At 38.8% G+C, this 27,637-nt stretch overlaps 2 protein-coding genes across 10 annotated transcripts in view; one reads left to right on the forward strand and one right to left on the reverse strand.

Moving 5' to 3' along the window:
* Positions 1–644, forward strand: part of RPH3A (rabphilin 3A) — a 354,517-nt gene extending 353,873 nt beyond the window's left edge. For all 8 annotated transcript variants that reach the window (XM_031948624.1, XM_031948625.1, XM_031948622.1 and 5 more), the window contains one exon: positions 20–644. In XM_031948624.1, the coding sequence (XP_031804484.1) occupies positions 20–150 (131 nt within the window). In that variant the 3' untranslated portion in view covers positions 151–644. The remainder of the gene's footprint in view (positions 1–19) is intronic.
* Positions 645–12,596: 11,952 nt separating this feature from the next.
* Positions 12,597–27,637, reverse strand: LOC100928264 (2'-5'-oligoadenylate synthase 1). 2 transcript variants are annotated; one of them, XM_023497105.2, is made up of 7 exons: positions 27,567–27,637; positions 26,920–27,111; positions 26,372–26,663; positions 20,458–20,636; positions 18,334–18,563; positions 16,532–16,685; positions 12,597–15,636 (listed from the first exon to the last, which is right to left on the reverse strand). In XM_023497105.2, exons 2-7 carry the CDS (start codon positions 27,094–27,096, stop codon positions 15,583–15,585), a joined length of 1,086 nt encoding a protein of 361 aa, XP_023352873.1. In that variant the 5' UTR covers positions 27,097–27,111; positions 27,567–27,637; the 3' UTR covers positions 12,597–15,582. The 2 variants fall into 2 exon arrangements, with proteins under 2 accessions (XP_023352873.1, XP_003761182.2); XM_003761134.4 differs by lacking the exon at positions 27,567–27,637 and having other exon boundaries at positions 26,920–27,193.

Below are 27,637 nucleotides of genomic sequence, written 5' to 3' on the forward strand. Positions count from 1 at the left end.
TCATGTCTCCCTGTTCTAGGTGGCTGCCAGCTTGGTATCACCGCCAAAGGGGAGCGCTTGAAACACTGGTACGAGTGTCTAAAGAACAAGGACAAGAAGATTGAACGCTGGCACAACCTACAGAATGAAAACCATGTCTCGAGCGACTAAAGTGGGGTCCATGGGCCCCATACTCCCACCTTGCCTATTCCTTAGCTTCTCCCTTTGTCCCCCCAGTTCTATCCCCACTGAATCCCCAAACTCCTTACTCCAGACTTGCATCTAGGTCTATCTGTCTGGCTGATACAGTCTCTTCTGGCTCCCTCTGCTATGTGCACTGACTCCAGAAAGCTGCCTTAGCCTTCTTTTTCCTTACCTGAACCTACCTTTGAAGTCTCTTTCTCCCTTCTTAAATATAAGGGGGTACATACCCCCTCTTTACCTGTTTTTTCCTTCCTGTCTCAATCTTCACTCTTCCATTTTTCTTCTTCCTCTTTTTCTTTATTACTGTTTCACTTTCAATCTATCTCCATCTTTCTTATTTTGTTTGTTTTCCATCCTTTCTCCTTTTTCTTTCCTTGTTCTTTCTTCTTCTCTCCCTCTTGCTTTATATTTCCCTCTATTTTCTGTCTCCCACTTTTTGCTTTACCTTTCTTTTTCTCTTCCTTTAACTCATTTTCTTTCTTTCTCCCCCTTCCCTCTTGCTCTGTCTCTCTCTCTCTCCTGTCTTTTCCTCCCTTTTTCTTTTCACTTTCTCTTTCACCCACTCCCTTTCTTTTTTTTATCATTCGTTCTCTTTCTCTCTTCCCCTATTTTTCTTTCCCTCTTGTCCCTGCTTTACAAAGTTCCCTTTACCCTTGCCCCCCCCCAATAATCTCAAACCTAACAACTTGGGCTAGTGTGCCCTCCATGGGCTCCACACCCACTGACTAGGAATCAGTGCTCCATAAACTTCTAGCCTCCCTGAGTCAGAATTTAGGAACTTAATTTGGATGTTGGAATGAGGGAAAAATCTGGGAGGGGAGGGATGCTGAAGGGGGTTAGCAAGAATTATGTCAGTTCCATTACAACAAATTTATTTATATGCAAGTCATAGTGGATAAGTAGGGGGAAAGGATCTCCACTGTAGAGAACTATACCCAGATGATGTCTTCTTGTGATGTACATAGTCACACACCGAACTTTATGTTATAGTGTTTAGAATGTGATAAATCTTGGTGTGTCCATTTACCAAGCAACATGCAAAAAATTGAGGTGAAGGTGATATCACACACACACACATACACACACACACACAAAGTCTAGCTGATTTAGGTGTTTAAAAACTTTAGATGTGAATTATCTTGATCTCACTGAAACTCACATACACAGTAAAAGTCCTGTTTCCTTCTTTTGGAGGCAGACTTTCAAAAAAGAGGCCAGACCTTAGTAATTTTCCTCAAGATGCCTCCTCTGTCTTTGTTTCTCTCTGTGTCTCCTCCCTCACTCCACCTCTTCCCTTCTCCTTCTCCAGGGGGGATAAAGTCAGAGATGGTCTCCTTAAAAGGTATCGTGGGTCTCACTTTACCCCGTATCTCTGTCTTTGCCTCTCTGTGTGTCTCCTTCCCCATTCCACCTCTTCCCTTCTCCCTCTCCAGGGGGAATAAAGTCAGAGATACTCTCCTTAAAAGGTATCATGAGTCTCACTTTACCCCATACCTCTGTCTCTGCCAGATCAACACAAACAGGGCCACAAACAGGAATTCTCTTGGGAAATGCTGGTGATCCTACATGGAGTCCTGTTGCACATGTCAAGCAAACAACATTTTCTTCCTAGTTTCCAGGCAGGGTCTCTTCTGGATCCTCAAATCTCTGCTCCCCCTTTCTATTAAGTCAAAAGGAGCAGTTGAAACTTGAGCAGAAGTCAGCTTTCTCTGAATCTGTGCTCACTGCTGGGGATGGGAGAGAGACTGGGACAGGACCTAGGGCCTGGAGGACTCTCAGGCTACCAGTCCATCGGGCACACTCCCCACTGTTCCTTCCTCCACACAGTCAATCAGTGAGTGATCTCCCCTTCCCATTTCCAAGTCTCTTTTGATGTTGTTTGTCTGCCATTCTTGAAGATTACTGGGACATCGAGGAGGTGATGTCATGACGTGTAACTGAATTGGATTGGAGGGAAGGAAGGAGGGTTCTACCAAGCTACCAACTTCACTTTCTCATCCAGAACCATCTGGGTCTGATGGCCAGTTATAGATCAGGATGACTGGAGATGCCCGTGGATGTGATGGGAGACCTTGGCTTTTTTAAGTCTCAGTTTGACTGAGGCAATTACCCATACAGTGATTAAGGCTAGGTAAGAAAAGAGGCAAAGAATGGCCTTTTAAAAAACCAAATTAAAAAAAATCAGTCTGGAAGAGGAGGACCTTCAGGATTTCTGGCCAAAGCAGAAATTATTTACACAGACTCTGTGCCAATCAGGGCCCAAACAATGACCAAGTGGGGCTTGGCTTGGGACCTACTGTTGGCCAATCAGTGAAAGTCAGAGTAATGTGGGTTTAAGGTGTGAACCCCAAGACATTTTGTAAAGTTTCAGTGATCAAAATGTACATTTTTTCTGGGGAGAGCACCTGAAGGAATGCAAAAAAAAGTCTCTGTAACCAGGAGACAAATGAATGACCTTGCCTATTCTGTCATCTTGTTTACTAAGGCTGCTGGGAAGAACACACACAACGCTCAAAGAGGGAAGGCTTTGGTATCAGAGGATGCACAAATGCCTTCATTTGTTGTTATTATTACAGGCATTGTACTTTTTGCCTCCTCTCCCACCTCTCCCCCCTTTAGAGTATTGATGGCAGAGACACAGCCCTGGAGTTTGGGAGAGGATATAATTTGATGGCTGGGTTCTGGAAAGGGGAGATGGTAGGGTAGGTTTCTCCTAACAAGGGGCACGTCTTCCAATCCTGTGGTCATCCCATTATGCTCCTTCCCACCTGGAGACTCTAGAAAGATTAACCTAGCTCATGCTTTTTAAAACCAACCCCTTCACTCCCTAGGATCGGCACCTTTCAGGAAAACTCATTTCTTGCCAGAGACCCACTGGCCGCCATCACCATTCCTCTGTGTATGTATGGGGTAGGCTGCAATTCAGCAAGCTGGCTGGTAGATGGCTATCACTGTTGCACTTCTTCCAGGCACGCTCCTCCTATACAACGCCGTAACCTGCGGTTCCCTCTAGAAGAAAGCATGTCTTACCTGGGGGTGGCAGCAGTGCATACACTCCCATCTGAGCTGGCATTGGCCTTCTAGTTAGCATGTGGTGATCTCCCAGCACACCTGCTGGGTGGCAAGCTCTTTCTAGCAGATGTACTCCCCTGGCGTAGAGTCCTAGTGTGTTCCATTGCATGCAGACTTGGCCATATCCTCTATTTGTGATAATGTATCTAAAATAAAGTAGGATTCTCCAGGAAACAGTGTTTGGTTTTTCTGTCGCTCACTGGGGAAAATGAGGGAGTTGAGTTAGATGTTCTCTAAGGCTCCTCTCAATTCTGACATTCTTTGTTCTAAGGCCCTCCCAGATCTGACATTCCCTATTCTAAGGCCCCTTCCAGCCCTGACATTCCGGTTCTAAGCACCCTCCCAGTTTTGACATCTGTTCTGAGGCCCCTCCCAATTCTGACATCTCCTGTTCTAAGGCCCCTTCCAGTTCTTACATGCCTGTTCTCAGAACCCTCCCAGCTCTAACATTCTCTGTTCTAAGACTCCTCTCAATTCTGACATCCCCTATTCAAAGATCCTTCCCAGCTCTGATATTCCCTATTCTAAAGCCCCTCCCAGCTCTGACATCCCTGTTCTAAAGCCCCTCCCAGCTCTGACAACCCTATTCTAAGACCCCTCCCAGCTCTGATATTCCCTATTCTAAAGCCACTCCCAGCTCTGACATTCCCTTTTCTAAGGTCCTCCCAGCCCTGACATGCATCCCTGATGCACCTTCTATACAGAGGGTTTGCTAACCAGTGCTCTTGGGGACAATAAGATAAAAACAGCATGAAAGTGAACTTAAATACAGTATGCTTAAATAAGCCAGGGAAGACATGAACAAAATACCCTTGAAGACCTTTTTCAAGTCTTAAGAATCCATGAAGATTGAGTTTTAGGAAGATTTCTCATTATTTTTCAAAGTCTCTCTGAAGAACTTTGAAATCAATAGTGAAACATGGGAGATGTTGGCCAAGGACCCCCCCCCCCCCAGCATGGCACAGTCACATCAAAGAAGGCACTGTGCTCTCTGGGCAAAGCAGAACTGGTAGCTTGAAGGAAACATGAGCTACACGACTACTCCGAATGTTTGTATGGACCCTCTGTGCCCGACCCGTGGTAGAGCCTTCAGAACTCACATTGGTATGATCAGCTACATCTTCCTTGATCTCAACATATCAATGTTATTTTGATCCTCTTAGAGAATGAATGACAACAACCAAACATTGTTTGTAAGCTCTATTTGTTATCAATCAAACATAACTTTGTCTTGGTTTCCACACTTGAGGTCGATTCTAAGCTTAATGTTTGGACCGTTCTCTCCAGGTAGGTTCCAGATACTATGAAAAATGACCTCTCCCACTGTCACCCCAAGATAAAATTTAATAGACAGATATACACAGTTTGACTCTACCCCTGTCTTGTCACAGGGTGAGAAATATAACCTTGGTAAGCCATTCCACTTAGGGATTTCCTAGGGACTAATGGGAGACCATAGGGAAGTAGGAGAGGAAGTTCTGGGCCACTGTCCTTCTCCCTCCTGCTCCACTAAAGGATGGCAGGAAATACAGATTTAGTAATTCTAACCGTAAATGTGAATGGGATGAACTCCCCCATAAAGAGGAGGCAGATAGCAGACTGGATCAAAAGTCAGAACCCTACAATATGTTGTTTACAAGAAACACATTTAAAGCAGGGAGATACATATAGAGTAAAGGTAAAAGGCTGGAGCAAAATCTATTATGCTTCAGGTGAAGTCAAAAAAGCAGGGGTAGCCATCCTTATCTCAGATCAAGCAAAAGCAAAATTGATCTAATTAAAAGAGATAAGGAAGGAAACTACATCCTGCTAAAGGGTAGCATAAACAATGAAGCAATATCAATATTAAACATATATGCACCAAGTGGTATGGCATCCAACTTCCTAAAGGAGAAGTTAAGAGAGTTGCAAGAAGAAATAGACAACAAAACTGTAATAGTGGGAGATCTCAACCTTGCACTCTCAGAATTAGACAAATCAAACCACAAAACAAATAAGAAAGAAATTAAAGAAGTAAATAGAATATTAGAAAAATTAGGTATGTTGGTCTTTGGAGAAAATTGAATGGAGATAGAAAGGAATATACTTTCTTCTCAGCAGTTCATGGAACCTATTCAAAAATTGACCATATATTAGGACATAAAGACCTCAAAATTAAATGCAAGAAAGCAGAAATAGTAAATGCTTTCTTTTCAGATCATGATGCAATAAAAACTACATTCAACAAAAAGTTAGGGGAAATAGACCAAAAGTAATTGGAAACTAAACAATCTCATCTTAAAGAATGATTGGGTGAAGCAGCAAATTATAGATACAATTAATAATTTCACTCAAGATAATGACAATGATGAGACATCATACCAAAATTTGTGGATGCAGCCAAAGCAGTAATAAGAGGGAATTTTATATCCTTAGAGGCTTACTTGAATAAAACAGAGAAAGAAAAGATTAATGAATTGGGCTTGCAACTAAAAAAACTAAAAAAAGACCAAATTAAAAACTCCCAATCAAATACTAAATTGGAAATTCTAAAATTAAAAGGAGAAATTAAAAATATTGAAAGTAAAAAAAACTATTGAACTAATTAATAAAACTAAGAGTTGGTTCTATGAAAAAGCCAATAAAATAGATAAGCCTTTGGTAAATCTGATTAGAAAAAGGAGGGAGGAAAATGAAATTAGTAGTCTTAAAAATGAAAAGGGAGAACTTTCCACCAATGAAGAGGAAATTAGAGAAATAATGAGTTATTTTGCTCAACTTTATGCCAATAAATTTGATAACCTAAGTGAAATGGATGACTACCTCCAAAAATATAGACTTCCCAGACTAACAGAGGAAGTAAATTGCTTGAATAGTCCCATTTCAGAAAAAGAAATAGAACAGGCAATTAAACAACTCCCTAAGAAAAAATCCCCAGGACCAGATGGATTTACATGTGAATTTTACCAAACATTTAAAGAACAATTGGCCCCAATGCTATATAAATTATTTGATAAAATAGGGAATGAAGGAGTCCTACCAAATTCCTTCTATGACACAGACATGGTACTGATACCTAAACCAGGTAGGCTGAAAACAGAGAAAGAAAATTATAGACCAATCTCCCTAATGAATATTGATGCTAAAATCTTAAATAAGATATTAGCAAAAAGACTACAGAAAATCATCTCCAAGATAATACACTATGATCAAGTAGGATTTATACCAGGAATGCAGGGCTGGTTCAATATTAGGAAAACTATCAATATAATTGGCCATGTTAATAACCAAATTAACAAAAACCATATGATCATCTCAATAGATGCAGAAAAAGCATTTGATAAAATCCAACATCCATTCCTATTAAAAACACTTGAGAGTATAGGAATAAATGGACTTTTCCTTAAAATAATCAGCAGCATCTATTTAAAACCATCAGTAAGCATCATATGTAATGGAGACAAACTGCAACCATTCCCAATAAGATCTGGAGTGAAACAAGGTTGCCCACTATCACCGTTACTATTTAATATTGTATTAGAAACGCTAGCTTTGGCAATAAGAGCTGAGAAAGAGATTAAAGGAATAAGAATAGGCAATGAGGAAACCAAATTATCACTCTTTGCCGATGACATGATGGTATACTTAGAGAACCCCAGAGATTCTACTAAAAAGTTATTAGAAATAATCCACAACTTTAGCAAAGTTGCTGGTTATAAAATAAACCCACATAAGTCATCAGCATTCTTATATATCACTAACAAAATCCAACAGTCAGAGTTACAAAGAGAAATTCCATTTAAAGTAACTACTGATAATATAAAATATTTAGGAATCTATCTGCCAAGGGAAAATCAGAAACTTTATGAGCAAAATTACAGACCACTTTTCACACAAATTAAGTCTGATCTAACCAATTGGAAAAATATTAAATGCTCTTGGATAGGGCGAGCAAATATAATAAAGATGACAATATTACCTAAACTAATCTATTTATTTAGCGCTATACCAATCAGACTCCCAAAAAACTATTTTAATGACCTAGAAAAAATAACAACAAAATTCATATGGAAAAACAAAAGGTCAAGAATTTCAAGGGAATTAATGAAAAAAAAATCAAATGAAGGTGGCTTAGCTGTACCAGATCTAAAATTATATTATAGAGCAGCAGTTACCAAAACTATTTGGTATTGGCTAAGGAATAGATTAGTTGATCAGTGGAATAGATTAGGTTCAAGGGATAAAACAGTCAACAAATATAGCAACCTAGTCTTTGACAAACCCAAAGACCCCAGCTTTTGGGATAAGAACTTACTGTTTGATAAAAATTGCTGGGAAAATTGGAAACTAATATGGCAGAAACTAGGCATTGATCCATACTTAACACCGTACACCAAGATAAGGTCAAAATGGGTTCATGACCTAGGCATAAAGAATGAAATTATTAATAAATTAGAGGAACACAGGATAGTTTACCTCTCAGACCTGTGGAAGGGGAAGGTCTTTATGACCAAAGCAGAACTAGAGATCATTACTGATCACAAAATAGAAAATTTCGATTATACCAAACTGAAAAGTTTTTGTACAAACAAAACTAATGCAGACAAGATTAGAAGGGAAGCAATAAACTGGGAAAATATTTTTACAGTCAAAGGTTCTGATAAAGGCCTCATTTCCAAAATATATAGAGAATTAACTCTAATTTATAAAAAATCAAGCCATTCTCCAATTGAAAAATGGTCAAAGGATATGAACAGACAATTCTCAGATGAAGAAATTGAAACTATTTCTAGTCATATGAAAAGATGCTCCAAGTCATTATTAATCAGAGAAATGCAAATTAAGACAACTCTAAGATACCACTACACACCTGTCAGATTGGCTAAGATGACAGGAAAAAATAATGATGATTGTTGGAGGGGATGCGGGAAAACTGGGACATTGATGCATTGTTGGTGGAGTTGTGAACGAATCCAACCATTTTGGAGAGTAGTTTGGAACTATGCTCAAAAAGTTATCAAACTGTGCATACCCTTTGATCCAGCAGTGTTACTACTGGGATTATATCCCAAAGAGATTATAAAGAAGGGAAAGGGACCTGTATGTGCACGAATGTTTGTGGCAGCCCTTTTGTAGTGGCTAAAACTGGAAACTGAATGGATGCCCATCAGTTGGAGAATGGCTGAATAAATTGTGGTATATGAATATTATGGAATATTACTGTTCTGTAAGAAATGACCAACAGGATGATTTCAGAAAGGCCTGGAGAGACTTACACGAACTGATGCTGAGTGAAATGAGCAGGACCAGGAGATCATTATATACTTCAACAACAATACTAGATGATGACCAGTTCTGATGGACCAGGCCATCCTCAGCAATGAGATCAACCAAATCATTTCCAATGGAGCAGTAATGAACTGAACCAGCTATGCCCAGAAAAAGAACTCTGGGAGATGACTAAAAACCATTACATTGAATTCCCAATCCCTATATTTATGCACACCTGCATTTTTGATTTCCTTCACAAGCTAATTGTACAATATTTCAGAGTCTGATTCTTTTTGTACAGCAAAATAACGTTTTGGTCATGTATACTTATTGTGTATCTAATTTATATTTTAATATATTTAACATCTACTGGTCATCCTACCATCTAGGGGAGGGGGTGGGGGGGGGTAAGAGGTGAAAAATTGGAACAAGAGGTTTGGCAATTGTTAATGCTGTAAAGTTACCCATGCATATATCCTGTAAATAAAAGGCTATTAAATTTAAAAAAAAAAAGAGAGAGAGAGAGAAGGGACCACTCCTTGAAATGAACAGAGATGTAGAACAAAACAGAATTGCATTAAAATAAAGACCAAAAGAACTCTCTGCAAAAAAATAAATAAATAAATAAATAAAAATATAGAACAACTTTAATAAAAGTTGCAAGACTAATTGCTCATGGATAAATCATGCAAAAAAATTAAATAGTAATACTACCAGAAGTAATTTACATTTTTAATTATATACCAATTGAACTATTAAAAGGATACTTCACAGAATTTGATAAAAATAATCACAAAATTCATATGGAGAAATAAAAGATTTAGAACATCAAGGGAAATAATGAAATAGAGATGAAGGGTTATAGCCCTTACAGATTTCAAACTATGTTATAAAGTAAAAATCATCAAAGCTATATAGTATTGGTTAAAAAAAAGAGAGAGAAATAGGACAATTGAATGGATTAGAGAAAGATGAATAATAAACAATGGAACTGAATGTTGCTGTATATATTAGAAAGCATATTATTTGTGAAAGAACTACCTGTTTGACAAAAACCACTTGAGCAATTGGAAAATAGTCTGGCAGAAATAAGGTTTAGAGCAGCATTTTATGCCACATTGAATAATAAGTCCAAAGGAGATATTTGACTTTAACATTGAAGACAATACCATAAGAAGCCTAGAGGAGAAATAAATCATATATATATACCTTTTGCAGCTATAGGTAGGAAATGAATCATTTATTTATTTTTGGTTACATTTTGAGCTCTGAGCTCATTCCTCCCTCATCTCTCCCAAACCCACACTAGAGAAAGTTAACATTTGTCATATATGTTTCTTCTGGAGGTAGATAGCATTTTCTTTTATAGCTCCTTTGTAGTTGATTTGCATAGTCATATTATTCAAAATAGCTTAGTCATTCACACCTACTCTTCAAACACCATCATTGTTACTATATACAGTGTTCTCTTGGTTCTTCACATTTTACTATTCATTATCTCATGCAAGTCTTTTTATATTAATCTAAAAGCAGTCTGCTCACCATTTCTCATAACACTGTAGTAGTTTATCATAGTCACATACTACAACTTATTCAGCCATTCCCCCCCCGAACACCTTGAGAAACAGATCAAATAGTGTTATGGGGCATGATTTTAGATTATTTTCCAAAATGTCTATAAAAATTTCCCAAAATTTTCTTCTTTCTTTCTAATCTTGGCTACATTGGTTTTATGTGTACAAAAACTTTTTGAAATTTAATGTAGTCAAAATTTTATATTTTTCATTTCACAATTTTTTCTAGCTCTTGATTAATCAAAAAGTTCTTCTTTCCCTAAATCTAACAGGTAATATGTTCCCATGTTCTTCTAATTTATTTATGATATCTTCCTTTATATCTTGGTCACATATCCACTGTGATCTTATCTTGGTAAATGGTATGACATTTGACCACACCTGGTTTCTTCCATGCTGCTGTCTACTTTTCCCAATTTTTTAAATCAAATGGTGAATGCTTATCTCTAAAACTTAAATCTTAACATTTATTAAACACAAGGTTATTATAATAATTTTCTAATGTGTATTGTATATCCACTCCATTCCACTGATCTACATTTCTATTTCTTAGTTAGTACCAAATAGTTTTGATAATTATCACTTTAAAATTGTTTGAGATCTGATATTGTTAGACCTCCTTCCTTTGCATTTTTTCATTAATTCCTCTGATATTTTTGATCTTTTGCTTCCAAATGAATTTTGTTATTTTTCTAGCTCCATAAAATAGTTTGTTTTAATTGAGAGGACACTGATTTAGGTAGAATTGTCATTCGTATTACATTGATTCAACCCACCCATGAACAATTAATATTTTTCCAATTATTTAAATCTGGCTTTATTTGTATAAAATACTTTTATATATATATAATTATAAAATTATGTTCATATAGTTCCTGGATTTGTCTCAGCAGGTATATTCCAGGTATTTTATATTGTCTATCACTATTTTAAATAAGAAATCTCTTATTGGCTCATTGTTGGCGATATATAAGAAAACTTAATGATTTATGTAGATTTATTTTATATTCCACCTTTTTCCTAACATTAATTGCTTCAATTAACTTTTTAGTTGAATCTGTAGAATTTTACAAGTATACCATCATAGCATCTTCAAAAAAGGGATAGTGTTATCAGTTAATTGCTCATTCTAATTCCTTCCATTTCTTTGTCTTTTCTTATTGCTAGTGTTAGCATTTTTGGTACAATATTGAATAATACTGGTGATAATGGATATCCTTGTTTCGCTCCTGATCTTACCAATAATGCTTCTAGATCATCTCCATTACAAATTATACTTGCAAATGGTGTTAGACAGATACTACTTATCATTTTTAAGGAAAACTTCATTTATTCCTATGCTCTCTAATGCTTTTAATAGCAAATTAATGTTGTATTTTATCAAAATATTTTTCTGCATCTACTGAGATAATCACATAATTTTTGTTTCTTTTACTGATGTGATCAGTTATGCTGATAGTTTTCCTAATATTGAATTAGCCCTGTATTCTTTGTATAAATCCTTTTTGGTCATAGTGATATTTTTGTGATATATTGCTATTATGTCTTTTGCATCAATATTAGATTGGTCCCTGGTGGTGTTTTTTTTTTTTTTTGTTTGTTTGTTTGTTTGTTTTCACTCCTTCTGGTTTAGGTACCAGCACCATACTTATGTCATAAAAATTTCATAAGACTCCTTCGTTGCTTATTTTCCCAAATAGTTCATATGTTATTGGAATTGATTGCTCTGTAAATGTTTGAAAGAATTCATTTGGTCCTGGGAATTTTTTCATAAGTAGTTCATTGATGACTTGTTTAATTTCTTTTTCTAAGATGAATTTGTTTATGCATTCCATTTTCTTTTCTGTTAATCTGGCCAATTCATATTTTTATAAAAATTCATCCATTATGCTTAGATTGCCAGATTAATTGGCATATAATTGGCCACATAGTGCCTAATAATTGCTTTAGTTTACTCTTCATTAGTGGTGAAATCACTCTTTTCATTTTTGATACTGGTTATTGAATTTTCTTCTTTTTAAAAAAATATCAAATATTAACCTATGGTTTATCTTGTTCACTTTTTCATAAAACCAGCTCCTAGTGATATTTATTAGTTCAATGGTATTCTTACTTTCAGTTTTATTAATCTCTCCTTTGATTTTCAGTATTTTGATTCTGGTGCTTATTTGGGGATTTCAATATGTTGTTTTTCTATTTTTTGTTACATGCCCAGGAGATTAATTTTTTTTAAACACATGAAATTCTTCTATACATATTTCTACAATTATCATGCTACACAAAAAATCAGATCAAAAAAAGATAAAAATAAGAAAACAAAACACAAGGAGACAACAAAAACAAAAAAGTGAAAATACTATATTGTACTCCACACTCAATTCCTCAGTGCAGATGGTTGTCTCCATCAAAAGACCATTGGAACTGGTCTTAATCACCTCACTGTAGAAAAGAGCCCACATCCATCAGAACTGATCATCATATATCCTTGTTGCTGTGTAAAATGTTCCAGGAGATGAATTCTTTTATTTATTTTTAAATTTTTATTTATTTTATTCTGAACTTAAGAAATAAAACAAGGTTTTCCATAATATAATACAATAAAAAGGTAATTACATATGAAACTGAAAATCTCTTATATACAACTTACAATTTCTTTTAAATATACAATAAAATTATTGCATAAAGTTCTTTCCCCTATTTTTCTCCCATTTAGTTTTGTGATTAATATGAGTATTTATAAAAGTCAAAATGACATTCACTCAAAGTGGTTCTTTCACAAAGCACATATGTAGAAGTAGGCTATGCTTCCAAAAAAAAGAACTATTAAATAAAAGCCAGTTTACAATTCTGTGTCACCACAAAGAGATCTTGGATATATTTTACAACATATGAATTCTTTTCCTTTTCACCCCCTTCAGTCATTTTGGCATACAGATGTAGTAGTAGTATTGCTGGGTCAAAGGATGTAAGCAGTGTACAATCATCATTATTATATAGATCACAAACAAAACCCTGCAAAAAGAGATAATAAGAAATACCACATTTAAATAAACTCTAGACAGTATAAAACATCTGGGAGTTCACCTACGAAAACAAACCCAAGAACTGTTTAAACAAAATTAGTTAAAAAAAAAAACTTTATCCAAATAAAATCAGATTTAATTATTGGATAAATATTAGTTTTTCATGTGTGGGCAGGGCAGGAAATGAATTCTTAACCACATAAAGAATAGAGATACTTATAAAATAACTTTGAAATAATTTTGATTATTTGAAACTGAAAAATATCTGCAAAAATAACATTAATGCATCTAGGCTAAGAAAAGAATGAGAAAATATTTGTATCAAAATTCTCAGATAAGGGTTTGGCACACATGATTTATAGACAACTAAAGTGTTTGTAAGCACATCCACACCCCCACATATTCATGCCATATATGAGGCAAGTTTCTCAAGTGAGAGAACAGGGGAAGGGGAAACCATGAGAGACTTGAGAATGGGTGAAAAGAATTGGAGAGTAAGCTAGTGAAACATACAGTTCATAAATATCAGTCAGCATTAGGACCCAGGTGTTCCCCACTTCAGAAGTAGAATGCCATTCACTGTGTCTTGCTACCTACATCAGTTCTATATATGTGAGATATAAATTTTGGCTCAGAAGCAGAGTCTAATATCTCTGATAATAACAATTTGCATTTCACTAATTTGCTGTATCTCATTAACTAAAGATGATCAGCAGTCAGAAACTCTTGGCTTCTTCTCCATTTTATTCCAAATAAATGAAAATGAACATGACTTTCAGTCACTGATTATTTCCTTTGTCCCTTTTCCAAGTGGAAGACCAGGGGGAAAAGGGAATTGGCTCTGTACCCATTTTTACATCCCGAGAGAATGATTCCCAATGCACTGGTGCAAAGTGATCTCAAAATTCCTAACTTAGGAGCCAGAGTTCTGAAGAGAGTATGTATGGATAAGCAAAGACCAGAATGTGAGCTTGAGAAATCTCCTGTTATTTTAGGGTCTGGAAGCGAACTAGGGAGGCAGTATAGTATCAAGATGTTGCCTTGAAGTTCAAAAAGATCTTGACTGAGATGCCAGCTTTAATGGTTTATGTGGCTCTCTCAATGGTCCCAAACAACTCTAAAACTCCAATTTCCCCACATCAGTGAAAACACAAGTTCAATCTAAAGGAGAAACAAATCAAACCAAACTTAGGCCAGTCTGGCAATTCAGGATTGAGAAGGGGAGGGGGAAAACTAACTTAAGAAAGATAAGAATGAGTGTGGAACTCGTACTTGTTCAGATGTTTTTCAGTTGTTTCCAATTCTACGTGATCCCTTTGGGGGATTTCTTGGCAAATATACTAGAATGGTTTGCCATTTTCTTCTCATTTTATAGAGGAGGAAACTGAGGCAAACAGAATTAAGTGACTTGCCCAGGATCACCCAAAGATTTGAACTCAGGGAGATGAGTCTTCCTGATTTCACACTCAGCTCTGTCCACTGTTCTCTATCCACCCTTCCCTTCCATCCTTGTGGTTATTTGGATCCAGTACTGAAATGCAATTTCCTTCCTATCTGATTATCTTCTACTCTTCCTGTTTCATTGGGCTTCCTTAAAACCAAATGTGCTCAAACAAACAGAAGTAGCTCTCACCCAAAGTTGATAGACAAGCACCCCTGATGTAAGCTGCCCACATAAGGTATATATTCATATGGGATGACTGAGTATATTGTCAGCTGGTTCAAGAACATGATAGATTATCTCTGGAAATTTGCCCATTCCTCTATAAGGGAAACTGATTCCCTCCTGGAAGAATTTAAGACAAGGGTTATGAGGCCATGGCCACTCTGTTCTCCTCTGAGAGTACTGAACTAGGATTATCTGAAATAATCCCTTTAAATATTATTTTTCTGGGGCAAGATATTTAGGTACAAAAGCTGCTAACTTCCCTGGATCTTATCCATTAAAAGGATGGGGGTGCCAAGTTTATATCTACCAGCTTAGCATCTTTTCATCAAATGTTAGTGAAAAGATAATCATAATTATGAAATGACTAATACATCTCTATGATAAATGGCAAACAGAAATCAGAAAAGTAACACAGATTTAAATATACCAGAAAACATATACATTGAATAATAACTCACACTGGCAAAAGATTTTCAAACTCAACCAACGGAGAGGCCCCATCCTCACCTAAAAGGAAATTTCCCAAAGGTTAGCTCACAACTGGGAACATGTGGAGGAGCCAGTCCCACCTACATGCCTGTCACTTCCAAAGTCTTCTCTTTCTCCAAGGGTTTCTCCTCAAACAAAGTTTGGAACTACATGTGTCTCTCATGAAGAAAGAAGCCTCCTGACATCCATGTTGCACCCTCACTGGCATTCTCTCCACCAATCCAAAAACACATTTCAGAGGCAGAAAATAACACTGGTCTGTTCTAAACAGGGGATTAATTGCAGGGTCCTAAGCATTGCACATAAAGTAGGATTCATTCTGCTATGGATTGCTCATGAGGTTCAAGACTTGGCTGGCTTCCAGAGTCTGCTCCACCTGAAACCAGAAGATAGGGACATTTGTATTAGAGATGCTGCTGATCTTGATAGGGAAGGTTGGGGAAGGGGGAAAGGGACTCACCAGACAATTGTCCCTCTGGGCTCTGGCAACGAACTGGGCAAGTCGGGTGGAGAGATGCCCAGGCTGAGAGTATGGAGACCTGAACTCTAGCCCCACTTCTCTCACTTTCTGGCAACAAGATTTTATTTCCTGACATTAGCCTTCCCTGGACTCAATTACCCAAACTATCAATTGGGGTTAGTATAAGCTTGCCAGGGCTCAGCATTGTGACACTGAAAATTCAAAACAAAAGGCTAGGTGATGTTCTGGTGAAGTTGAGGTCACTAAGAGGTCCTGGGAAGTGAGTACCCCAAGGTCCTCAGGGAGAATTGGTTTCCAGTGGCAGGAGGACACTGTTTGGTTCTGAGGGCCAACTCCCCCATTTTTCTCTCTCCTGTCTATCTCTCTCTGTTTTTCTATCTCTATCTCTGTCTATCTTTGTCTCTGTCTCTTGCTCTATGTCACATTTAAGGACTCTATAAGTGTTCATCTTTGAGGTGGACCAGACAGAAACCATATTGGGGTCTAGCTTAGGGTTACAAATGTGGATAAAACACTTTTGAATTCTTCCAAATCCCAAAGATCATGGGAGGCGCCAATCTTATGATGCCTTGGGATGATTAAGGCCCAGCTGGAACATTTAGCTTAGGTCAGGGCCGCAGAATAGACTTTTACCTTCCAACTTCACATGACAATGAATCTGGAACCAGGGAGTAGGAGGGGGGCTGTGGAGGGATGAAGGCTGCCTGAATCCATGGGGACCCTTCCTGGGTGTGTCATACATACATACAACATACACACAGAAATGGCGAGAGGAGGTTTTCTCACTCACCGGCACGTTCCATGGCTGAACCCAGCTGCCATCCCAGTTTTGCAAGCAGGAAGCAGTTGACCATCGTTCAGCTTCTTGTGCCAGCTTGTCCCAGGACCATTTCTTTCCACCCCCTACATCACTCGTTGGGTCAGCTGGGTCCAGGATCACTGGCCTGAAGTGAACAATAGAGAGTTGAGGCTAAGGAAGAAATTCCTCTCAGGTTGCCAAACCCAAGAAGAGATTTGCTCCAGGAAGACATTTGCCCCTCTCTAGATGTGCTTGACACACAGTAGGAGCTTAATAAATGTTTAGTGATTGATGGATGGGCATAAAGGTGTGTTGGGTAGACATTTAGAATAGAAGAATCCCCAATGAATATGGTTCCCTGGCTTTTCCAGTACATCTGTCCCTCCCATCTCCATTCAGTGTGCATATTTGTGTTCAAAAGCTGTGACTATCACAGGGGCAATGACTGAACCTATAATTGCACTGGTACAGGGAAAGCCCAGGTAAGAAAATTCCCTCTACCAATGCAGGTCAGCAACATCTCATGTTCTCTGTGTCCTGGACATCTCTGGGAGCCTGGTGATGTATAGACTCCTCCTTAGAAGAACAGTTTTAAATACACAAAATAAAATACACCTGACATCTGATCACAAATGAAACTTATTCTGCTGAATTATTATTCACAAAAATACAAGGTGTCCCAAAAAGCTAAGTGCAGTTTAAGAATAGCTTGAAACTAATTCAAAACCTGTGTTAAAACACACAAAACCCATTCACATATGTGTAGACCTACTTGTATACAGAACTATATACACATATATTACTCACATATGTGTACCTACTTGTATATACAAGCGTGCAAGCACAAACACACAACCATACACACAGAGTTGCTCTCTCACACACAAGCCCCCATGGATCCCATGTAAAGAACCTCTGTTTTAGAACTTCCCACAGTCAATGGCCCGCAGCCAGGTGTGTCAAAGGCAGGCCTGGAGGGCTGACTCTCTATCCACTAATCCACCTACATCTCCTAGACTATTATAATTATATTAACAGTTGACTGTTCCCTAACTCATTGTAGTTTATTATATAGTATTACATCTGATTCAACCCAGGGAAAGCAGGGAGTATCACCCCCATTTTACAGAGTAGGAAGCTGAGGCCCAGGGAGTTCCTGTAACTAAAAAAGAGAGCCTGAGGTTTTGTCACAAAGGTATAGAAAACTAGATAGCAGTGTGGACAGTTCTGTAATCCTAGAAATAGCTGAGCTTAGCCCTGAATAAGATGGGAAAGGGAGCTTGATTCTCAGAAAGGCCTGGGTTTGAGTTGTGCTTTGAATATTTAAGTATAAGAAAATTCCGTTAGTTCTCTGTGCCTCAGTTTTCCCATGTGTAAAATGAAGTGGTTGGATTTGATAGTCTCTAAAGCACTTTCCAGAATACTGCAGGTCATACTAGGGTCTCCCCTCCACTGCCTCTTTCATATAGCTTGTCCTAGACACAAACATGACAACTGAAATCCCTCAGTCCCGGTGTCCTGACTTTGAGTCTGGCACTTTCTTCACAAGAACACAAAGTCTCTGAGAAATCATCGAAATTGGGACACAAGATTTCAAGAAGAAAATCAAATAGCCTTCCTTAGACGTTCCTTAACTTCCTTAGAGTTAAATTTTCCTTGTGAACACTGATACCTCTGAAATCGGCAAAGGCTACAGACCAAGGTGTGATTTGTGATTTTTGATTCAGGAAACTAGAGCCATTAGCTGGGCAGCTTTGCTGACCCCCAGGCTAAGGGGCCCCTATCTCTGGTACCTGTGTTTCTGGAGCTGACAACAGAGGTAACGGGCGATGGTCTCATTTTGAGTGTCATAGTTGATGGTCCAGTAGATCATGAGCTCTTGGTACTTCTGGATCAGGTACAGGACTGTCTGGAAGCCACGAGCTATAGAGAAATTAATTTCCTGGCTCCCGTGTTCCCAGGCATAGATAGTCAGAAGCTCCAGAGCATACTGAGGAGGGAGGGAATCCATTTTCTCCTTGCACTGAGAAGGAAGAAAAAGTAATTGAGAATGATGGAAATAGCAAGTGATGCAATATAAGCTGGATGAGACCACAGTGATTATCTCCTTCAAGAATCATGCTGATTAAGTGGGCACTCAGCTGTGACTTGGGAAGGGCCAGGAATGGAGAGCCCCTAGCTCTGGGGACAATTTCACTTCGGCACAAACCTTATTGGTAGGAAGTTTTTCCCTATGGTGAATCGAGTTCACTTGGTGTTCTTTGCACAAGATTCCCTATAATGTGCTCCCTTCTCATCTTTATCTTCTGGCTTCCTTCAAGTTCCAGCTAAAATCCCATCTTCCACAAGAAGCCTTTCCTGCTCCTTTAATACAGTTGTTTTTTCTCTACTGACTGTCTCCAATTTATCTTATCTATATCTTGCTTAGCCATGGTTTGCATATTGTCTCCCCCATTAGATTCTATGCTTTTTTGAGGGCAGGGGCTACTTTTTGCCTTTCTTTGTATCCCCAGAACTTAGCACAACGCCTGGCACATAGTAAATGCTTAATAAAAACTTGTCAACTTGACTTGACTTCCCTACAACCTCTGCCCATTGCTCCGTATTCTACCTTGTGAAGCCCAGAATAAGTCTAATCTGTATTGTATAAGACAATCCTTTAATATTTGGAAGACAGCTGTCATCACCATGAGTTTTTCCTTTCTATGACCTAAGTAGTCTCAGTTATTTCACCTGTATGGTCTGGAGGGCCCTCCCAAGGATACTTCCATCTTATAAGTAGCAATAATAACAAACTATATTGCAGGGTGTCAGAAAATTCTGTAAGTTTGCATATAATTTTTCATCTAAACCTTCCAAGAATAGAGTAAGGGAGGAACTATAAGTATCATTATCCCAATCCAGGAACACAGAAATTGAAACTTAAGAGAGTTTGTGACTTGCTTAGGATTACAGAGCCAGAATGTGGCAAAAGTAGGATTTGAACCCATGTATTTCTGGCCTAAGCCAAGCAATTCACTATATTCCATAGTCTCACTACCTTCCTAAAATGGGGCACCAAGAAGTATAAAATATAATCTTTAAAATGTGTTCTGATCAACATGCCCACCTCTAGCTTCTTTCTGTTTGAAGGGAAACCTAGATGGAAACTTGCCCCAACCAAGGTATTAGAGACCATCCATTCTAATCTATATCATTTAAGGGGGATCAGAGAAGACTGCCTATAGAAGGTGGGATTTTAGCTGGTATTCAAAGGAGAGCAAAATCAAAGAAGTCAAGAAAGGTGGGAAGGGTCCTAATGATAAAGGGATGAACAATATATTTTATATTTGTTCCTAGATGTCATGTGGAATTGTTGAAGTCCATAAGGGATGATAATGTAGTCAGAAGTACACTTTGAAAAGAGCCTTTTGAACCTGGAAATATTTACACAAACTGATGCCAAATGAAACAAACAGAACCAGGAACACATAGTACACAATAACAGCAAGATCAAGTATGATAGACTTGATTCTTCTCAGCAGTTCAGTGATCCAAGGCAATCCTAATAAACTTTGGATAGAAAATGCCTTCTGCATCCAGAGAGACAACTATGAATGTTAATCAACACATGCTGTATTTTTTTTTTTCCTTTTTCTTTTGATTTTTCCTTTAGGTCTGATTTTTCTTTCCCAACATGATTCATAGGGAAATGTATTTTTAAAAAAATGTACATGTATAACCAGAAAAAAAAAACACAATAAAAAAGAGCCTTTTGATAGCTGAGACAAAGATGGATTAGAAGTAGGGAGGTCGATGAGGAGACCATTGGGATTGCCCAGAGAGTAGAAAGGCTCGGGGATCAGCATAGGGGGAAAGCAATGATGAAGCTGTGGGGGTCCCTGAGATCCCACCTGGGTAACCAAGATGATTCCTACCATTTTGTACCAGTGTTTCACCAATCGGACCAGATTTTTGAGTTTGTTGCAACGATGGTTGAAGAAGCTATTTTGTAGTTCTGTGAAGCAGATGAAGAATTCTTCCCCTGCCTGGGATTCCTTTATGAGATCAATGTAGATGTGCGGGTCAGGTTTCTTTAAATCTCTGTTCATTTGACCTGTTGAGGAAAACCAAATCATTTCAGCCAGTGTTTTTTTTTTGTTTTTTTTTTTTTTGTTTTTTTTTTTCAGTACCTTTTCTGTACTGTGTTCAGGTGAGGAAAGGGGCAGAAGTCAGGTCCCATCCTAGACATGTTCCTTCACTTAAAAAGCACTGTCTTTTAATGATCAAGGTCCCTATTTTAGAGATAAGGAAACTGAGTCTCTGAGATATGGGTTGATTTGTTCCAGAGGTCATGCAGTGTCTAGGGTAGGATTCAAACCATAATCCCAGATAATCAGTCCTTGCTCTGTCTCTGGTACACTTTCTTTCACATACATTTTTCAACAATGACCATTGCAAAACCTTCTGTTCCAAATTATCCCCTCCATCCTCCTACTCCATCCTCTAGATAGCAGGTAATATAATACATGTTAAATGTATTAAAACATGTTAAATCCAATATATGTATACATAGTTATACAGTTATCTTGCTGCACAAGAAAAATCGGATCAAGAAAAACTGAGAAAGAAAACTAAATGCAAGCAAACAATGACAGAAAGAGAGAAAATGCTATGTTGTGGTCCACACTCAGTTCTTGTGGCTCTTTTGAAAGAAACAACATGCAAATAACATGCAAAGGAACATACAGTGTGTGTGTGTGTGTGTGTGTGTGTAGTATAAATAGGAAGTAATCTCTAAGGAAAGAGACTTGGGGGAAGGAGACTTCTTGCAGAAGGTGAGATGTGATTTGATGTTATTAAAAAAAACAAAACTCCTCGATGTATTATTACATCCCAGAAGAGTGAGAGAGAAACATAGAGGCCAAATTATGATTCTTGTGACACCTTATCTACCCTTGGAGTTTTCCAAACAATTATTTTAGAAGAGGGTATTGGATTTCAGATGGAGCAAACTTTTTTTTGGACACACCTTTAAGAGTGGAACAGTGAGAATTCACTACTCAAAATATATGCTTGTCCTTTTGAGTTCTACAAAATGGGAGGTTATTTTGAAGCCCCATTAATCATAGCATTAGGTCATAGGGATTTGGAGCTGGGAAGGAGCTTAGAGATCATTTAGTCCAGCCCTTTGGTTTGATAGGTAAGAAAACTAAGGCATTAAAGGGTAAAAAGACTCACTCAATGTCAAAAAAATAACAAATGACAGAGTTATGATTAAGGGAAGAGCAACCAAGTTCTTGATATTAAGTCTCTAAGACTTTGAGAGTCCCCATTATACTGTTCCAGGGAGTGCTTCTGCTCTGTAGTGGAAGCCACCCTCAATGTGACCCATTCATGGTGAACTCTCCCTAGAGGCAGCAGAATCCAGATCTCTGACCTGTGTTCCTTCCCTCCTGAAATTTCCTAGGAAGCTCTGGATCCAGGATGACCATCCAGTACTGCCATATTGTTCCAGAGTCATCTCCAATATCCTGAGTTACTATCTCCTTCCTCCAGTCTGGACTCTGATTTGCAGGCTCTAACCTTCTGGATCTCATAGGACTCAATGTCTCTATAATGTTGGATTTTGATCAGTCTAATTGAGCCTTGCTCAATGTTTTTTCCAACCTCACTCTGCTGGTAATGAGCATGTTCCCAGCCACTTCCCCATCCCGATTCTGAATGCCCAATTGTCATAGTAGGAAGTCCAATCTTTATTTCCCACTTCTCCATCTTGTCCCTTGTCCCACATTCCTCAAATATTCCCACTCCCCCCCCCCCCCAAAGTCTATATCCACCTTCCCCGTGGTTTCATTGTGCTTTTTGCTCCACTGGTAATAAATTTTCTTCTTAAACCTTCCTACTTAATGTAACTCTGAGACCATCGGCTTTCTCTGGAAGACGCACATCCCTGGCCACCCAATCAGCTTTGGTTTCATTCATGTCTCCCAACCACCCACTCACTGGCTCTTTCCTCATCATTGTTATTTCTAGATTTTCCCATTACCGTCATCACTCAGTACCACCATCATCTCTTCCCTAGAGGTTCATTCAATCCAAAATGTATCACCGAGTCACAATTCTGATAGTCATTATCTGCTGACTCCCCAAACACCCTCAATCCTTCCTCAGAGAATTCAATACTTCATTCACTGTGTCGCCTTCATCGTTCTGCTGTCCATTCCAACTCCTGCCCTCACACCAGAGGACTTGAACATAAAAATTGATAGTCTTTCAAAAACTCTGCCCCATTTCTACTCATTTTCTACTCATTTTACAATTTTTCTATTCATTCTGATGCGGGAAAGATTCCAATCTTTGATTCCCAACCCCCCTAGCTAATGTAAATTACCCTTTGACTCACAAATCCTGGTCCCTTTGAATTCCAATAGAAGGTCCGGACCTGTCCCAGCCCCACCCGGATCTGAGCCAACTCTGGGGCTACACCCCAAAGCCCCTGGAGCTAAGTCTCCGACGGGGAACCCCTCTTTGCAGAGATTCCAAACATGGTCACCATGTGAGGACCCTCTGTCCACTGGACCCTCTGTCCAGTGCCCTCCTTATCTCTACCTTCACCTATCTCCTACTTCTAAACTTAGTAATAAACCTCTTTTATTAATCTAGCTCTCTGGGCCAATAAATGCTTTTATTGGGAATCCGTGCCACTACTAGACCTCATATACCGCCGTATCCTTGCGCCGAATCTAAGGGGGTTGCAGGGGAACTCTGTTTGACTCCCTGTACCCCAAACCTGCCACTAGACCTTAACTAAACCCTAATTTCATTTAGGTACCCCAAATGTAGACCTCAACATGTGGTCTACACATCACCATTTGGTTCCAGACCTCAACAATTCTACTCATTTTCTGTGTCCTTGTCCTTCTCTCTCTGGCAGCTAGGTGACACAATGGATAGAACACCAAGCCTGAGTCAGGAAGATCTGAATTCAAATCAGTTTCATGCCGAGTTGGCTTTCTCCCCCATTACATATGATCTCAGGCCTTATATACACTATCCTCCTCCAATTGCCAACTAATTCTTCAGCATATTTTCCTAGGACATTCTTCTTCTCCCCAATGCTTACAATCCTGGTCTCAGCCTCCATGTGCTCCCAAACCCAATGAATGTCACGGGATACTGATATATGCTTACACCTCACCCAACCCCACTCTCGGGTACCAGCATCCTCCTGAACCACCATCCCCTCCACATCACTTGCCCAGGCCCAACAATTGCTCATTACCTCTGAGTCATCATCATTTCATTCTGATAATTCTTGTTCTCTTCAAGGAAGCATAGAAACTCACAAAGGACTTAGAAACTCTCTAGACCAATCTACTTATTTTTTTTAAAATAGCTTTTTGTTTTCAAAATATATGCAAAGATAGTTTTCTCCAATCACCCTTGCAAAACCTTGTGTTCTCAATTTTAACCCAATTTATTTCTGTCAAAAAATTCCCTCCCCAATATTTCCACACCATCTCGACTAGTTCTGTTCATCTTCCTCATTCTCTTTTTTTGCCTCCCATGGAAACTCTGTTCCTGTGTATGGATAGCTGAGTTTTTATCTTATCTTGGCTAGAAATAGACCTCAATAGAATCTCCATAGCATCTTAGCAAAGTCCATCCCACTATCAAATGTTATCTCTATGTATTGTCTTCCTTTATTAGAATGTAAACTACCTGCCCAGAAATCAGGAAGACCCGAGTACAAATCTGGCCTCAGACACTTAACACTTTCTAACTGTGTGACCCTGGGCAAGACACTTAACCCCAATTGCATCAGAAAAAAAAAAAAAAAAAAAAAAAAAAAAAGAATGTAAACTACTTGAAGTCAGGAACTGTTTCTTATATTTGTCTTTGTATGAATTTGTGACACACAACTGATGATTTATTTATCTATCTACTTATCATTAGTAATCACAAAACCTTTGCTTAAAGACTTCTAATGATTGTAAATAAAAAACTTTAATAAAAAAAATTTAAAAAAACCCAAAGACTTCTAATGATTGTAAATAAAAAGCTTTAATAAAAAACCCCAAAGACTTCTAATGAGGCAGCCCATTCAACATTTAAATAGCTCTGATTGTTAGGAAGATTTTTCTGACATCCTACTTCCTCCCTCTGGGGCCAATAAATACCATTCCAATCATGTTAACCCATTAAACTCTATCAAATACTTGAAGGTTCTTACTATACCTCCTGATCCATCTCACCTCAAGGCTCCAGACTCATCATATGACCTATGTATACCGTGTTCTTGTCTTCTCACTATCCTGGCCACTCATAGTTTTAGGTATCTTCTGTCTGTCTCCTATACTACACTGGCCCCAATCTGAAAAAGAAACAAAAACTCTAATATGAAATTCCAGAAAAGCGAAACTACAATTTGAAACAGAAGCTCCACAGTTTTTGGGTGTGTGTTCCAACAGGGGAAACGCTGATCTCATCAGCTCCCATGGATTCAATTAAACATGTCTATACTGGTGAGTCTCAAAGCTATTAATTCATCCCTAACTCCTCTGCTGATCTATATAGACTCCCATCTTCAATTGACTTTCACTCTCCTCCCTTTTAATGTTGTGACACAGTTTCTCCAATTGTCCTATTCAGTTATTCTGCCTTAGGTTATAACTTTTCACTCTTAATGTTTGAGATAAAGGTTTTATAGATATTCCTTCTTAATGTTTGACATGATAAAGGTTTATCCATTTTAGATGTCATTAGAATATCAGTAACCTCCCCCACCATTAGGTTATCCCCATCTAGGTGCCTCCCCCACTGTGTCATTGTTCTTGTTATCCTATAAAAAAGCTTGCTGTTCCGATACTCTGGGCTTTGAGATGATAGTCTCGTCTAGCCCTGGGATCCAGTGGTCCCACTATTTCTCTCCATTTAATAAACTATTGAAGTGGTCTCTAATCTCTTGTCTTGCTCAGTTTCTTCGGCATTACACTCTCACCCCTTAACCCATAGCAACATGTCCTAAAAGCCATATGATTTTACCTTTGCAACATTTCTCCTGTATGTTCTTTCTTTTCCTCTGACAAACACTCAATCAGCCTAGTATAGTCCCTCAAGACCTCATACTTGGACTATTGCAATAGCCTGCTGGTTGACTTCCCTTCCACAAGTTTCTCTTCACTTTATGCCATTTTCCAACCTATCAAACTGATCTTTAATCTAAATCTATACAGTAGACTTCAGGGAAAGTCTATCTCCCGTAGGATCAAACATAAAATCCTCTGTTTGACAGTCTTTTAATAGTCCCCCCATCCATGTACTGTATGATATTTACTGCTTCTCCAACAAGACAGTCCACCTCCTAACTTCAAGTATTTTTTTTCTGACTGGATCCCACGCCAGAAATATTCTCCCTCCTCATCTCTGCTTCTAGGCCTCCCTGTTTTCCTTCAAATACCAATTAAAAACTCTACTTGTACAGAAACTTTTCCCATTATTCTTTAATTCTAATGCCTTCCTTCTATTGATTACCTCCAATTTTTCCCGTATATAGCATGTCTGTAATATATACTTGTTTGTTTGTGTATGCTGTCTCCTTGATTAGTCTGTAAGCCTCTTGGGAGAAACTGATTTTTACCTTTCTTTGTACTGCCAGAGTCTGATACAATATCTGGCACCTAGTAAGTACTTAATAAAAATATATAGACTGACCATTGGTAGAAATCAACTGAAATTGAGGTAAAGAGAAAGGGGACTGGGCAGGATCAATAGAAATCTAGGATCTCCTAGAAAGATCTCCTCATGTTACACTGGGGAGACCCAGAAGCTAGTTTGGGGGCTTCTCACCTAGAACATCAAAGGCTGGAAATATATGGAAGTCCATCCACTGACTTATATTGTTCGACTTCATGGAGAAGCTGAGAACTTGAGGAAACTTGGTCGGCTTATTGACCTTGAATTTTACTGCAAACATCCACTCTTGCTCAAGCTCATATTCTTCCAACTGTTTCTTGATTTCCTCAATGAACTCTCGTCGGCGGTCTATCTGGTCCTGGTAGCTTCGGAGATCGCTGAGAAATACTACGAGATCTACCTTGGAGCAATCTCTCAGGGCTGTGCCTTTGCCGGATGAACCTCCCTGCATGGAGCAGAAACTGAGCTGTGAGCCTATTCCTGAAGGAAGAGTTTCTTGAGTACAGGAAAGGAGGAGGGAACCAATTGCCCCCCTCCCTGCACATCCCTCTGCTCTGCTCAGCCCCCTGTTCCCAACCTGACTTTTAAGGAGCTCAGCCCCCAAGGAGGCTCCCCCTGCTTGGAGTTTCTCTTTCTCCTGAACCTTCTCTCTCAGCCCAGATTTTCAGATCCACGGAGAAAAAAATCAGTCCCAGGCTCACCCTCACAATCTTGGTGACCCGAACGGACTTCCAGGTGCCTCTGAAACATCTGTCCTTTAGGAAATTGGAGATGGTGTGGATGGCCCTGTGCACCTCTGTCTGGAAAGTGGTGTCGGGCAAGAGGTGCGTCTCGATGTAGCTGTCCAGGTCCCTGGCCGGGGTGTCCCAGAGATTCATGATGTCCCCGAGAACCTGCATTGAAAAGCGGGAGAATCAGAGCTCAGCGCTCAACTGGCTGAGAGCTGTGCGGCTCTGTCCCTTTACCTCTCCCTTAGCTCCGCCCCAGGACCCTCCTCCCTAAGGGAGCTCCGCCTCCGAGATTACTTTCATTTTCCTGAAGAGTGGTAAACCCTGGGCTGTAACCTCGCCTTTTTGAAAATAATAACCCTTCTTACTTCCGGGTGAAACGTTCTTTTGTGACATAGAAAAAAAAATAAGGAAAAATAATCAGATCAAAAACAAACAAACAAAAAACTTTTTGACACCCAGGAGAAATTCTGCCCTATTCTTCCTCTCTGTCAGAAGAGGGTCGCTCATAAGCAGTTCCTGAGAACCATTCAGGGGTTTTCTGTCGTTTGCGTCTCACTGAAAATACTATTTTCTGGTTTTCCTAAAAAAAAAAAAAAAAAAAAATAGCTCATCTCCACCTGGTGCTGGTCAGCTCTTGCCTTTTTGGGGACCAGTTCCTGCTGTCCTTATTTGTGGGAGAGTATTTGGC

This window comes from Sarcophilus harrisii, chromosome 1, assembly GCF_902635505.1.
Source record: "Sarcophilus harrisii chromosome 1, mSarHar1.11, whole genome shotgun sequence".
Classification (NCBI taxonomy): Eukaryota; Metazoa; Chordata; class Mammalia; order Dasyuromorphia; family Dasyuridae; genus Sarcophilus; species Sarcophilus harrisii.